We start from the raw sequence: 14,683 nt of genomic DNA, 5'->3' as shown, positions 1-14,683 counted from the left end.
TGTAAACGCATTTATGTCGCTATCACGTTGAAAGTTTTCCAACTTGTTAAAGATACCGGGTAAGCATTTTGGACATGTCTCACGGACAGTCATTAATCCGCCCCGCGAGATCTGGCCTTATCATGTATCCCTCCCTATAGAAATCATGATGAAAGCTGTCGCTGCACGTCACTCGACGATTACAGTCTTCACACAACAAAATCCGTCATTATGGTAAGCTTGAAAAAGCGGCTACGCACCCAAATCTCCCACTGACCCACAATGTAGAATATCGCATACAACTCCGCCTTGCGGCAAAGCAAGTCTCTCAGCGCAGAGCTCCAAAACCTCAACAGCAAAGCCCAAGCTTCCCCGTCCGAGATCGGCAACGTGTCAGCCTCAATCGCCTCCTTCACCAAGACCCTCGACGAATACCAGAGTCTCGCCCGCCAGGAGATTGTGCCCAAGAAGCAGGAAGAAGCTTTCGCGCGAGTGAAGAGGTTTCGGGAGAACCTTTCGGATTATCGTGGGCAGCTTGATGCGCTGAAGAAGGCGAGGGAGGATGCTCAGCACCAAGCCAATCGAACAGAACTTCTCGGACGAAGACCGTACAATGCTACACCCGAGAATCCTTATGCGAACGCTACGACGACCAACACGCACTCGCAATTCCAGCCTCGACACCCCCCTCAGAACAACGGACCGTTGACGACTGGCTCGCCGGATGAGATGCGCGAGGCGCACGCTTTTAGGGAGCAGAACTTTTTTTCGAACACAAACCAAGCGCTGGACGATTACATTGCGCGCGGACAAGCTGTCCTAGGTGACCTGGGCCAGCAGCGCGAAATGCTAAAGAGCACACAGAAGAGACTCTACAGCGTGGCCAACACCCTGGGTGTCAGCGGCGATACGATTCGAATGGTGGAGCGACGGGCTAAAGAGGATAAATGGATCTTTGCGGCGGGTGTGGTAATATTCTTCTTGTTCTGCTGGCTGGTGCTTCATTTCTTGCGATAGAGCAAACCTGGGTTATCAGAGGTATAAAAAATGCTACAAACACGTATGCACGGAGGAAGGAGGCATCAGCGCGGCGCTCAGGAGTTGTTTTTTGTTATGTCTCGTCTTTGTTCTTGGCTTGTATAAATAACCACCATCTCAAGCGTGCTTGGCAAGCATGATTCTCTATGTTTGTGCACTGGATACGTTACTCGTCATCGCCGTCGCCTTCTCTGAGTGCTACTGTGAAAAGAACATCCTTATCTGTTGTCACTGTAACGACCTGAGAATCGGGCAGGATGTGATTGCTAGTGCTCAACTTGCCGCCAATCTCGGTATGCCAATCCTCGACATCCCACTCGAAGCCCTTCGTTGTAATGTTGGCGGCCTCCTTGAGAGGAATGATACCAACGTGCTTCCCAAAAGCGTCCTCTTCACCGTCCTCGCGAACCTGAATCTGATGTGTACCGGGCTTGAGCAAGAAAGTCAGACTGGAGCCGGACAGGAGGAAGACGCGACCGCTTGCGTATTCAGGATCGGTTTGGAAGAGGTACAGGTGGTGGAGCTGGGAGAGACCTTGGTCCACGCGACCGCCGATACCACCAAGCGCAACAATGTCAATTCCGTCAGGGTGTTCGTTGCGGATCCAGTTGACTGCTTTGGCGAAATCGGTCGAGTCTTGATCAGCGTCGCGAATGATCTGCGCAGGGGAAGGTTGCGACGAGTAGAAATCGCGGACCGTTGGAGTCAAGGAATCGAGGTCGCCAATGATAAGCTGAAGGTTAGACTATGCCAAAAGTTAATAAGAGCGTTCCATAGCAGCGCAAATTTACTTTTCTTTCGCAACGGGCAACGTACGTATTTTCCATGGAAGGATGATAGCTTGTGCAGTCTGTTGGCACCTCCATCTGCAGCAACTCTCACAGAAGCTGCGACCTTTAGTACCAGACACAAGAATACGCTCCCAAAAGCTACGTACAGTTCTTCCAGAGCTTGCGCAGATTGACGCCGTTCTTCAAAGGCTGGTTAAGAATGAGAAGGGCGAAATCCTGGCCTATGTTATAGTCCTGCAGCAACTTTGCCGGTCGCCATTCGAAGGTCTTTGACGCCATGATTCGAGGGGTAAATAGGTCGGTAAATCACAACTTGCGACGTGAAGATGACCAGAAAATGAAGAGTGTAAGATCAGAAAGAAATAGCGCCCCTCCCTAGAGCGAGATTGCAATATTGTTCCTCTGAGAATAACGAGACAATGTTTCGTTTCGCTAGTCCCCTAGCTTGGATGACTTTCCCCTCGTTTCCTGTGCGACCTTATTGTCTCGACTCGCCTTGAACCAAACTCGTCTAGCGAAACAAGCTTTGGCCCCACGAATCAAGCCACCAACAAGTACAAAAACTCAAAAAAGCTAAGGCGTTTGTTCAATCGTTCCTCTAAAATGGTTTAGAGGGCGCTCCGGAATGCATGCGCATTATCAGACGATGGTGGGGGAACGTCATGATCCGATAAGGCTTATCGATAAGTGACTGCCGGCACTGCGGGCGGTTAAATCACGGTTACGCTTTTTTCACGCAATGGACTGAACCGGGATCCAGGTCTATTTCCAAGCATCATATAGTCGTCAAACGATGCTCCACTGCTGACCAATTCTTCTTGTATCTCTTTCTTTTTCGCGCCTCGAATTGATGATTCCCTTTGTTTAATTATCCCATTAGACTCTTCGACACAATGTACCGAAACACCATGCGATCGGCCACGAGGCCTGTAATTGCCAGCTTGCGATCAAGCACCCTCCGCGCCGCTCCTCGTCGATTCGCTTCCACAGCTCCCGCCGACAAGCCCCGAACACTTAAGGGATCTTTGGCACGACTTGGTCTGGCCTTCGGTGCTGTTTACTACTATAACACAAGCCCAATCTTTGCTGATGAGGCTCTCTGTACGTCTCAATTGATCGAGAGAAACAGGAAGCTTGCGACTAACAGCTGATAGCAAAAACGGTTCCCGCTCCGGCTGCTTTCTCCGATGACGATCTTCCTACTGTCGACTCAATTGTAGAGGAGAAGCGCAAACAGATCAAGGCTAAAAGTGAGAAGTCTGCCCAGACACCAGGGCCTCAACAATCGAACAGCCAAGCTGCTGCCACCGATGGATCGCCTGCAGCTTTAGAAGAGGAGGCCGACCAACAGGGCGCTTTTAACCCCGAGACTGGCGAGATTAACTGGGACTGCCCTTGCTTGGGTGGTATGGCCCACGGCCCTTGCGGAGAGGAGTTCAAGACTGCTTTCAGCTGCTTCGTGTTCTCCGAGGAGGAGCCTAAGGGCATGGATTGCATCGAGAAGTTCCAGTACGTCATACTTCATGATAAATCCTACTTACAGTTGCTAACGTATCTATAGGGGAATGCAAGAGTGCTTCAAGAAGTACCCCGAGATCTACGGTGCCGAGCTCGCTGATGACGAGGAGGGCGCCCCTACTCCCGACTTTGGCGACGAGCAGCCCTCCGGAGCCCCCACGACTGCCGAGTTCAAGTCTGATGGTGCCCCCGCCCGTGAATACGGCGAGAAGGCCGCTGGCGATACCACAAAGGACTCCAAGAAGGCTCCCGAGCCCAAGACAACATCCAAGAACACTTCCAGCTCCAGCAAGCCTACAAAGAAGTCCACCGGCGGTGCCCCTACAACTGCTGAATTCAAGTCTGATGGTGCTCCCGCTCGCGAATTCGGCGAGAAGGCTGCTGCCGATACCACCGGCGCCTCCCACTTCAATAAGCTCTCCGAAGATACTTCCGCCGCTTCCGAGCCCGACCAACAGGCCCCTCCCCGATACACCTCTAGCGAAGCCGAGAGCCAATCCATCGCTTCCGGATCCCGAATGGTCCAGGATGTCGCTACCCCGATAGAAGAGCCTGTGAACCAGAAGTTTTGGCAGGATATGCACGAGACCAGGGTTCCCAAGAAGGATGTTGCCGTTGAGCCCGTGCAGGCTCACGATGCTACTGCTGCCAACGAGGAGATTAAGGTTATTGAGAAGCAGAAGAAGGCTGAGAAGAAGCAGTAAAGAAACGGTGTAAAATATTGGCGCGTTGAAGGGGAAAATGTACTTTTTGTAAAATATTGGATCTTGGCATGGGCAGGGTGCTCATATCTGTACCAACGCTGTATGATGAGAGGAACAGAAGCCATGAAAATTAATTAGACACGATCACATCTCAATTTCTTGTCACGGGTGAAGGTCATTGGTGATATCACATGTCAGGTCAGAGGGAAGTGGGTTAAACTTGGTATCGTGCCTGCGCTTGTATTGAGATGGGTAAAACTGGTATCAGCCAGAGTAGAGACTATAAACAAAGTAAAAAGCAATGCAGTGCAACAAAACATAAAAAAAAAACTGCCATCTCAGACATTCGTCATCAAGAATTCCAGCAACGATATCTTTTCCTCGTTAACGTCTTCAGTTGTTTCACGCTGCACTTGGCGTCCACGGCTAGAATCATCTTTCTAAGAACCACCCTTCTTGCCCTTGTACAGGTATCGACCGACAGCGCCCTCGGCGGCAGTAACGCTAGCGAGGATACCGGCACCGAGACTGACAGCCTTCCAGTCGAGCTTGCCCTTCTCGTACAGGCCCCAACCCTTGTAGCCGAGGTATGCACTAAGACCGACGACGGTAGCGAAGTTGGCAATAACAAGACCAGTGGCGTTGCCGTCGGACAGCTTGGAGAATTGTTGGATGAGCCAGTTGTCGGTCTGCTTGGCCTTTGCGGTGGCGGATTCACGCTTTCGCTTCTCCTCCTTGGCCTCCTCCTCGCGCTCTAGGCGGGCAGCTTGGGTCTCGGTCTGAACTTCCTGCTCGAGGAAGTCGGCGGGGACAGTGTGCACGCTAGGCATGTCGACGTCGACCAGAGAGGCGGTGGAGGCAGACTCGTCAGAGATGATTTGGGGAGGTTGAGGGGCAGCAGCCTTGGAGGGGTTAGTATTGACAACTGTGAGTATAGCAACTGAGTTGCTTTCAACTTACATCCTCGGGGCTCTGCTTGGGGCCCTTGGCAGCAATATCGGCGTAAGACACTTGAGTCAAAGTCAGTGATCTGATGTTGGGCACAAATACGTGGGAGTGACGTGTATACTCACTGATGATGGAGGCGGGGTAATGTAACGGAGGGGAATTGAGAGTAGATTCGAGTGGTTGAGGATGTAATATCCTAAAGAATTGCTGGAAGAGAAGCGAGTTGTAGAGTCTGAAGCCAAGAGTATCGTGAGAGAAAAAAGATGGAGGAGAAAGAAAGATGGAATGGGCTCTTCATGTGACGCAGATCATGAAATGGTGTGCGTTGGCGACGCTTCCGCAATTCGCCGATGACGTATGCGGCTCGAGATCCACACTGGAGCTTGAGAGAGGGACAGAGGGACGCTCCTCCAAGGATAAAGCAGGATTTTGTCTGGTTCGGGAGAAATTGGAGCCAGGAACAGGATATGGGGGAGCCAATCACGGAGCTCAATGCTGATGATCAAGTTTTGGATGATCAATGATCACCTTGATTAATTACATGCCTAGACCTGGATAGATTACATGCTTATGAGCTACAGCAAGGTACCAAGATGGGCGGGCATCTGCGATGTATCTACCATCCCTTCCATGGAATCCATGTATCTCTCACAATACCCTCCTCATCCACTACATAGTACACGTGAAATGCAGCAGCCGCGATACAGGAATGATTGCACCAAATTTCCACTTTCTGACCAACCTTAAATTCCTCGTCTACCTTTCGTCCCTCGCTTGTGCCTAGGATCCCATGTTCCTGGGATAATCGCACGACACCCCACGCCGGGCAGCCCACCACTCGGCCGAATCCGCTAAAGGCACTGGCCTCGCGCGACAACGCAATAACACCAGCATTAACAAGCGCTTCGTTCCTTTCCGGATAAACGCTGCATACTTCGGCTGCGACGGTCACAGCTTGTTGAGATTCGGTCACGAGACCGGTTGAGACTTGCTGGAGGTCGTTGCAGGGAAAATTGCCTGCGTGAAGCTCGAAGTGAAGGTTTTCGGGCATTGAGGCCTTGAGGCTTTCTACGACGTGCGCTGTGGGTGTACTGCCAACAGAGATGACGAGTTGACGCGAGGATGGGAGAAGCTTGGCGGCCGAGAGGACGCTTGATACTTCGACATTGAGAGTTTCTTCTGCTTCTTGGCGGGAGCGGCCGCCGTAGGAGTGGCCTGCGTGACAGTAGAATCCGTAGATATTGACAGCAGGAGACTTTTCTGCGCGCTCGACTAGTCGGTTCAGAGAGTCGCTCTTTAAATCAACACCTGCTCGGTGGGAGCCGACGTCTAGCTTGATGAAGATGTCCCATGGTTGTTTGCTTGAAGATGACTCTTCGAGGAAAGAGACCTGTTGCTCATTGTCCGCCATGAGCTGGATGCGTAGTGACTTTCGGAGCTCAATCAATCTGGGCAGAACTCCTGGATAAACTGGGATGCCGTACAGACACTAAATGTCTCAGTATTTTGGTCTTCAATATTTCGGGAACGGTCTCACCTCTTCTACAAGACCCTCCTCTACCAAAGGTAAGGCACCCTTAATCTCAGGGATGGTAGAAGCAATCATGCCCTTGTATTTGCCCCCAGCAAGCATCAACCTCGTAACCTCAAGGGTCTACCAAAGTAAGCCAATTGAATCATCCCACTCGTAGATCATGTATATAACATACCTTTAGCGTCTTGACATGAGGCCTAAAGCCAATGCCAAGCTTCTCTACATCGTGATGTAACGCATCAATATTCTTCTTGAGCACCGGCAAATTCACCACCAACGATGGCGTAGGGAGTTCGGAAATGGACTTTCCGATGAAAGACTTGTGGTTCTCGAGTGAATAGTCCATGTTGGATTATCCTCTTGGCTTGATTCTGGTGTACGATGAAAGTGCTCAACGTGGGGCAACGCGGGGAGGTGTCGAGTGTTACTGGGGGTGAGGCTTCTTGTCAGAGGCTTTATAGATGAGCGTCTAGTGAAACAATCGTGTTATGAGTGATTTCTCAATGTTTATCAGCTCACGATGAAATGGAGCTTGAGGATCCGTAATGAGGCAATTGCAAGTTGCCCGCGGCGGATCTAATTGTAGTGCCGATCTTTCCCCGCGGGCAACGCTTCCTACCTAGGCATTCCACACTAATTATTTGCTGTTGGATAGCAGTATCACGAGTTCGACTTTAGAATAATGTGTATGAGAATAGAATTAACTCTCTGTTTCTTAGCCAAGCTATACCAAGTCTCCTATGCTTTTGTCGAAATGCATACCAAGTGTAGGTAATAAGCAGCAAGGTGTAATAGGCATAGCTAGTATCACGAAGACCGTCTAAACGAGCTGTCCCAACGAGAAACCATACGAGTAATCCAATTGGACTTGGGCTGTTGCCATTATACAGCCCTTCATGGACCGTAAGCTCTATAGCCATTTTTCATTGTGGCATGAAGCGAATCCGCCCTGCCAAAACTATCGCTCTGGTATTGTAAATAATATTCCGACATATTGGCCCCTCAAAATGGCTCACCACCACGCACGTCTAGTCCACTGGTCCCAGCATATATAGAGACCCAAATCCCCAACCACATCACCAAGAACAGATACTCTAACGCTTCTGTATGCCATGACGACTCTCCAATACGACTCTGAATTCGCCGAGGCATTGGCCTTGATGAAATCCGGCCGCCCCTCAATCCCTCCCCAAACAGTCCTCGACATCCGTCGTAACAACCACGCGTTCTTTACTAAAGTCTTTCCCAAAGCGCCCTCATCGGATATTATCGACCAGACAGACTACACCATTGAAAGCTATGACGGTGCCAAAATCCTGCTGCGCCGTTATGCAAAGCCAGGTGTTAAAGAACCCCAACCAGCGATTCTAGTAATCCACGGAGGCGGATTTGTCTCGGGCACCGTCGAAATTTGCGGCGGTTTAGATGCAGAGACCGCAATTACGACAAGAAGAACTGTGTTTGCGGTGGATTATCGTCTTGCGCCTGAGCATCCTTTTCCTGCCGCCGTGGAGGATAGCTTTGCTGCCTTGATGTTCATCTCGGAGAATGCAGTAGAGCTGAACATCGATCCCAAGCGCATTTGTGTAAAAGGAGAAAGTGCAGGCGGTGGTATAGCCGTAGGAACCGTCCTCATGGCGAGAGACAGAGCGCTGAGGCCCCCAGTGGCAAAGCTGATCGCTATAACTCCTGAACTGGACGATAGAACAAGCCATCCAGCAGATACCGAGTTTCTCAAATTCACCACATGGACTCCTCATCATAACAAGCTTGCCTGGAAAGCATATGTAGGAGAAGAAAAAGCTGGAAGGCTGGAAGCAGATGTCTCACCTTATGCAGCGCCAGCGAGAGCAGAAAGCTACAGAGGGCTACCGTCTACATACGTCGATGTCGGCACGCTGGACTTGTTTCGAGATGAGGATCTGGAATTTGTGAAGAGGTTGATGGAAGATAACGTAGAGGTGGAGTTTCATCTCTGGCCTGGTGTACCGCATGTATTCGAGTTTCTAGGACAAGGAACGAGATGGCATCTGCGAGCTAGAGAAGCGCGGAATGATGCACTGTTGAGATTCTAGCTAGACACTCGGTGGCTGATAGCATAAGAGACTAAATAGCTTGGTCACCTTATGACAGCTTAGATTAGGAGTTAGAATATTTTATCTTAGTGATCTAAGCCTGAGAGGACAGTTCTTCCATTACTCATCTAACAGACTACACGATTATTTAGATGGAATGGTCTTGGCGGTAGATTAGGAAGGTATTATTAATACTTCCCAAGGAAACCTACAAGAAGCTCGACTATCTTCTCAGGCTGATCCTCAGGTGAAAAATGCCCGGCATCATCCAGAACCGTGAGCTTCGATCCCGGAATAGCATCATGTAACTTATGCGCCCAATCAACTACCTGCCAAGCATCATCCTTCCCCCAGATCAACTGCACAGGTAGCTTCTCCAGCTCTCCTAGTCGTGGCGCGACTTCCATTGTATGCTTCGGATCATAGTGTCTAACCTGATGCTCAAAGAGGCTCGGCTGACCGATGGGACCAGATATGTAGTCGAGATAGGTATCGAGACTCGACTGCTCAAATTTGGCTTGGTCCTTGACGGCGGAAAGTAGCCACTCTCTGAAGTGAGCTCTGTGATCGTCACTGTTCGTTTTTATGAGCGATTCAAGACCGTTTTGCATTTGTTGTTTTGTTCGTTTGGAGGGATAGCTGTCGAAGCTGACGACGTCGATGAGAGTGAGAGATAGGACTCTTTCGGGCGAGAAGACAGCAAAGCGCTGTGCGACACCACCCCCAATATCATGTGCGACGACGTGAGTCTTATCAAGACCCCAGAGCTTCAAAAAGACCCTCCAAGACTGAGACCTGGCCTGTCATGGAAGTATCGATGTCGGGATTCCATGGACGCTCAGAGAGACCAAAGCCGAGAAGATCAAAGACATGGACTTTGTACCCAGCATCAACAAGTTTGGGGGCTATGTTACGCCAGATGAGAGACGAAGATGGTGTGCCGTGAAGAAGTACAACGGACTTGCCAGTGCCATAGACACCGTAAGCTACACGGCTTCCATTGATGAGGGCATTTTCTGTGGCGATTGGTTCGATCATGATTGATTGTTTGTAATTAATATGCTCTGGTTAATACCGGAGAGGACTTGATGGCTTGATATACCCGTGGATTAATAATGCTCATAATGTCGTCCGAAGGGCGTATATGCTTTGACGATAGCGATGAAAGAAAGATGACGCAGTTCCACGGAGAGCCAAGAAGCTAAAAGATCATTGAAAGACAATAACGCATTCATGGCACAGAATTGAGAAGTTCATGGGTCACAGTCATCCATCTTCCTCTCAAGGAACCGCACCTTGACACCTGTCATCATAGACAGAAAATACGACCGACCCTCATCGTCAGGCATATCCGTTTCAATCCTGAACTCTTTCACCAAGGCCGGAACGACTTTATAAACCACCAGTTCTGCGAGATGTCGTCCAGGACAACTTCTCGCACCGCCGCCCCAGGCTAGACTTGTACGCTCCATGCTGCGGTCTGCGTTTAACCAGCGCGCTGGCCTGAACTGGTCGCTATCAGGGCCGAAAATATCTGGGTTTCGATGCAATGCTACGGGATTGCAGCCAACTGTTGTGTTGGGCGGGAAGTATTGGCCGTGAAGATGAAGGCCGCTGGGAGGAACTTTGCGAGGTAAGGACATGCTGAGCACGGGGTAGAGCCGTTTTGTTTCTTTGATGAGAGACTGTATTTCTGGCAGGCGTATCGCAGTAGAATAGGCGGTTGGGTCATTCGTTTCTAGAACCTCGCGAGAAACATGTGTTTGTACATCCTCGTTTGAACCAAGAAGAGCCATTATAGACGTCAATGTCGAAGCCATTGTCTCATGCCCAGCACCAAAGTTGGTGATGGCCATTTTGCGAAGATAAGGGACTGTGAAGTCAGGCTTCGATTTGTTCAGCTGTATTAAGTCTGTCAAAAGATCTTGACGGTCATCCTTATAGTGCTTGGCACGTGTAGCTGTATTGACACGCCGTGAAACTCTCTTTCCAACATCCTATTGAACCATCAGTATCCAGTAAAGTGCTCCTCATTGAGGCCATCTTACAGGGAAGAAAGGTCTAAAGTCTTTAGGAGGCTGAAAGTTAACACCCCAGATAGTACTGAAAAGCCTCCCAATGGACTTGTTCAAAAATTCCAGTTTCGCAACTAGAGGAAACAGTCCAAAGACACTCTTTCGTCTCCAGCCATGGTAAGCATGTGTTCCCGAACCATTGTCGGTACCACTCTTTAACATGCCCGGTGACCATGATAGAACGATTGCGCTGAGACACTCGACGGCGATAATGTGCATCCACTCATTTAGTTCCACCTGGGCGCCCTTCAGGCTCTTCAGTTTGGCGATTGCGCGTGTGAGAACTTCATCGATAACAGGTTCATATTGGATGAGATTGGATGTTTGGTATACCGGACCTATCAGACGACGTTGCATGCGATAGCGTCGTATGTCTCTTTCTGAGAGAAGATCGAGTGTGTCTGGAAATTCTGGGTTGAGATGGTAGTCGATGTGTGGTTTGCTTAGAGCGGTTGCCACTACTCGTATTAGCCCTCAAATTCCATCAAGCAATATGTACTCAATCATACAGTAGAAGTCTGACTTTTCATAACCGCTACCACTACCTATCGAACATATCAGTATAAGTTCCCCTTACTCGGATGTCATACACACTATAAATAGCATGAAAAGCCTCCTGCGTATCAAACCAAACTTCATTCGGCCCAACCCTTACAACAGGTCCATACCGCCGATGCAGAGTCTTTCCCAGATGTGCCATTCGACCATTTCTAGCATTGCAAGCGTGCCAGCAGCTCGAGATAGCAGCGATTTTGGGACCAGGTACTTGCGCCAGGGGATGGAAGTATAGCCTGTACACGACGATGGAGGCCACTAGCACCAAGAATGAGAAAATAATTCTAGTGAAGAGCTGGAATGAGAGATTGGCTAGAGTGGTTATCCAGGAGTAAAAAAGAGTGAGAGACATGATGATAGCTTATGAAGCATCACAGCGGGTGTTTGGAGAGTAGTGGTGCTGTATGAGTAAGGACGAATTGTGTGAAAAAAGTTGTGAATTGGATCGAAGTCGAGATTTATCCCCCACATTCACTCATACCAATTTCAGCAACCACTTACAACAACCAAAATGGATGATCGATTATACTCATTTATCTATTCGTGTATCTAGCTCATCAACTACAATCTAGTATTGAAATCACTTTTTCGGTATGTCATTCTGTCATAAATCTCGTCCAAGTCTTCCTTCTTCCTGGGTATCTCCAATCATGGATGCTTCTAGCGCCATCAGTTAAGTTACAGCGCTTGCTTCGCCTTCTCTTTACGCTCCCTCTTAACTCTCAACTCCTCCCTCCATTTCACACCCCGAACCATCAAGGCGATCAATATCGGACACCCAAGAACATATAACCCACCAACAAGGGTAAAAGCCCAGCCAATACCCATAGCGTCAATCATGGGTATGATCGCTGCACTGGCCCCAGCACCCACCAGACATCGCGTCAAGTTATTAGCTGCACTCGCAGTCCCAGGTTTACCAGGATGGATGTCTATCAGCAAAGAATTGGTCGTGTTATTGAAGCCGACAATGCCCACGCCCATGAGGCCGCTTAGTACGCATGGTACAGCGACATGTGTCTGCGCGTGGACGGCCCAGCCCCAGCTAATCACCATAGCCGCTGCGACCATGAGAAGAGGAAACCCAATCTCAAGACGGGCGCGCTCTATGGGAAAAGTGGAAAGATCTTGCTGCTTGCTTCTTTCGTATGGAATCCCGAGTTTATCACAGTGGCGTTTGTAGTTGCGGTTCGTGAAAGTCCCTACAATGAAAGCTGCGATGACGGATCCAGCTGCCATGGGAAGGAACATCAGTCCGTTCTCGACTTCATTGAAGCCGTAAATCTCTGCGAATAGGGTGGGCATGGCGGTTGCGACGCAGTAGAAGCCTGCAAAGCAGATGCTGCTGAAGGCAAGAAGAAGGCCTGTTTCCTTCTCGAAAAGCATGAGGATTGACTCCAGGACGTTGGGCGGTTTGAACTTGAACTTGTTGGTCGTCGAAGCCGTCGAGACCTGTCGAGTCAGGCCGGCCTTGTCTCTTTTGCGTCGCAATTTGAGAATCTGCCATATCGAACGGTACATGACAGGCGGTCTGATAGAACCGTCCCCAACGATATGGCGACATGTCTCGGGGTAAAACATGACGATGAGAAAGAGACCAACACCAGCAAAGATGGCCAGGAACCAGAAGATAGATCTCCATCCCAGGAACTCTGCCAACAAACCACCAATGACCGGTCCCAAGGCAGGACCGAGTACACTGGGCACAGCTGTCAGACCGATATACTGTCCTCTCTCAGCAGAAGTGACCACATCTGCCACGACCGCGAAGCACAGCGCAACAGTGCTAGCCGAACCTGCAGATTGCAAGCATCGAAGACCAAGTAAAGCGCCATAGCTAGGTGCAAGTGCAAGACCGATATTCGCAGCGATGTAGATAGTAAAGCATACCATATACGCAGGTCTTCTGCCACCGCTATCCGCCAGCGATCCAACAAACATGGGTGTGATCCCTTGAAAGATCATGTAAGTCGTGACAGTAAGATTGATCTGCGATGTGGTAACATTTAGATCTTTGGCTATGGCTGGCAAGGCAGGGAAGTAGATTTGGGCTGTCATTGGCGAGAACAAAGCCGTCGTGGCAGCAGCTAGAACGATAAGCCGTTTCTGCCATGTCGTGAAGCTCGAGTAAGGTACATCTTGTTGCTCTTCTTCAGTTTCCGAATCGGGATGTTTTTCAGAATTTTGGTGTTCTGGTAGTGTGTGTATACTTTCGATATCATCTTTATGGTGTTGATCTGGAGTGGTGGCGCCCATATTTACTGTCTTTTTGGAATGCCGATGAAATGGACAATGGCATTTCTTGGCAAAAGTCGATGAGATCAAAGACCAATAAATAAATGCATCCTGCAGGTCACTTGTTGCCCGTTAACTCGCTAGGAATACTTTTCACGGTCATAAGTGGGCTCACACGCATCTTTCGGCACCGAGTCGGCCAAATGGCTTATACGCGTATGAAGACAGGCATTCCTATTGTAACCGATGCTTTAGGATTGGTTGTTCGGGTCGGGATTGACTTGGCTTATATCCGGTGTAAGAGATCGGTGCCGTTGGGTTGACGCATGCATCATTGCATCGGTGGATGCTAAGCTGTCCTCTAAGGTTTAGGGCAACGAAAATACAGTGCACAATATCGAGTTTAGAATAGTATGGATTGTTCATGTTATTTGGTCTCCTGTGGTCTCAACGGTCAAGTTCTCCGGTGTCCTTGACACATTATGTGCCCGGCACCGACGGCGGGATGACTCAATTCGTTACGCAAACTCGTCTGCGGAGAGTCATTGAGGAACGGAGTAAGAAGGACATCCTCTGGCTTTCCTTCTTAAGACAAGGTGCTCACGACCGATATCGGTTGCAAGACCTAGCTATTCTTCCAATAAGGTCGATGAAAATGGCGACTGGCTAGCAAAGGATTTGTGGGGTGTCTGTTGAATTGAAGCTATCACCAAGGAAGAAGCAGAACAGCGTGGTTAGGTACCCATTTTCTGGCAGAGAGACTGGATCCTATCTGGTCATTGTATTATAGCAAGAGGCCATAATACTTCGCTAAGGCTGCCTAAGAGAGATCGAGTTGTCCCGCTTGAGGGAAGCCGGTTATGGGCCGCTCGAAGCGTGGTTGTAAAGTTCATCGACAGGGATCAGAAAATCATGCTATAGGGCAGTTAAGATTACATGATGTTGAGTTTGTTGAGACCTAAGTTCAAGAGTCAAGAGTCAAGTCACGAACGTTCCTGTGTCCAGAGTAAGCTGGAAAATATCCTGCGGTGTCGCTGTGAGAGACGCACAAGCCCAACAGCAACAGGATGGATTGGCGGCAGAAGTCTTTTATTAAGTCGTCAAATTATCTCTGATACGAGTCTACCAAGAAATTTAATCGACAGACTGAAATGAGGCACTTGTCAGAGACTGAGAGTGTATTTTATCGCCTTCTCTAATATGCCAAGGTTCGACTATGCAACTCGCCAGT

The 14,683-nt window shown here is 49.4% G+C and overlaps 7 protein-coding genes across 7 annotated transcripts; 3 read left to right on the top strand and 4 right to left on the bottom strand.

The window, feature by feature from the left end:
• Positions 1-210: 210 nt before the first annotated feature.
• FIESC28_02578 (uncharacterized protein) lies at positions 211-996 on the top strand (the record flags this gene model as incomplete). Its single annotated transcript, XM_031156727.1, has 2 exons — positions 211-213; positions 268-996. The coding sequence occupies 2 exons, from the start codon at positions 211-213 to the stop codon at positions 994-996; spliced, it is 732 nt and encodes a 243-aa protein (XP_031019236.1).
• Positions 997-1,183: 187 nt separating this feature from the next.
• On the bottom strand, positions 1,184-2,087 carry FIESC28_02577 (uncharacterized protein; the record flags this gene model as incomplete). Its single annotated transcript, XM_031156726.1, has 3 exons — positions 1,184-1,762; positions 1,834-1,904; positions 1,955-2,087. The coding sequence occupies 3 exons, from the start codon at positions 2,085-2,087 to the stop codon at positions 1,184-1,186; spliced, it is 783 nt and encodes a 260-aa protein (XP_031019235.1).
• Positions 2,088-2,701: 614 nt separating this feature from the next.
• On the top strand, positions 2,702-4,030 carry FIESC28_02576 (uncharacterized protein; the record flags this gene model as incomplete). The annotated part of the gene is made up of 3 exons (XM_031156725.1): positions 2,702-2,909; positions 2,963-3,317; positions 3,370-4,030. The coding sequence occupies 3 exons, from the start codon at positions 2,702-2,704 to the stop codon at positions 4,028-4,030; spliced, it is 1,224 nt and encodes a 407-aa protein (XP_031019234.1).
• A 440-nt stretch (positions 4,031-4,470) lies between these two features.
• Positions 4,471-6,858, bottom strand: FIESC28_02575 (uncharacterized protein; the record flags this gene model as incomplete). The annotated part of the gene is made up of 6 exons (XM_031156724.1): positions 4,471-4,932; positions 4,991-5,040; positions 5,104-5,185; positions 5,721-6,467; positions 6,516-6,632; positions 6,688-6,858. The coding sequence occupies 6 exons, from the start codon at positions 6,856-6,858 to the stop codon at positions 4,471-4,473; spliced, it is 1,629 nt and encodes a 542-aa protein (XP_031019233.1).
• A 766-nt stretch (positions 6,859-7,624) lies between these two features.
• Positions 7,625-8,587, top strand: FIESC28_02574 (uncharacterized protein; the record flags this gene model as incomplete). Its single annotated transcript, XM_031156723.1, has 1 exon — positions 7,625-8,587. One exon carries the CDS (start codon positions 7,625-7,627, stop codon positions 8,585-8,587), a length of 963 nt encoding a protein of 320 aa, XP_031019232.1.
• Positions 8,588-8,775: 188 nt separating this feature from the next.
• FIESC28_02573 (uncharacterized protein) lies at positions 8,776-9,625 on the bottom strand (the record flags this gene model as incomplete). Its single annotated transcript, XM_031156722.1, has 2 exons — positions 8,776-9,336; positions 9,383-9,625. The coding sequence occupies 2 exons, from the start codon at positions 9,623-9,625 to the stop codon at positions 8,776-8,778; spliced, it is 804 nt and encodes a 267-aa protein (XP_031019231.1).
• A 215-nt stretch (positions 9,626-9,840) lies between these two features.
• FIESC28_02572 (uncharacterized protein) lies at positions 9,841-13,473 on the bottom strand (the record flags this gene model as incomplete). The annotated part of the gene is made up of 4 exons (XM_031156721.1): positions 9,841-10,584; positions 10,636-11,120; positions 11,172-11,207; positions 12,015-13,473. 4 exons carry the CDS (start codon positions 13,471-13,473, stop codon positions 9,841-9,843), a joined length of 2,724 nt encoding a protein of 907 aa, XP_031019230.1.
• Positions 13,474-14,683: the final 1,210 nt, after the last annotated feature.

The sequence above is a fragment of the Fusarium coffeatum genome, assembly GCF_003316985.1.
Source record: "Fusarium coffeatum strain FIESC_28 chromosome Unknown BRIP53273_contig_55, whole genome shotgun sequence".
NCBI lineage: Eukaryota > Fungi > Ascomycota > Sordariomycetes > Hypocreales > Nectriaceae > Fusarium > Fusarium coffeatum.
This window is presented reverse-complemented; position numbering and strand designations above follow the sequence as displayed.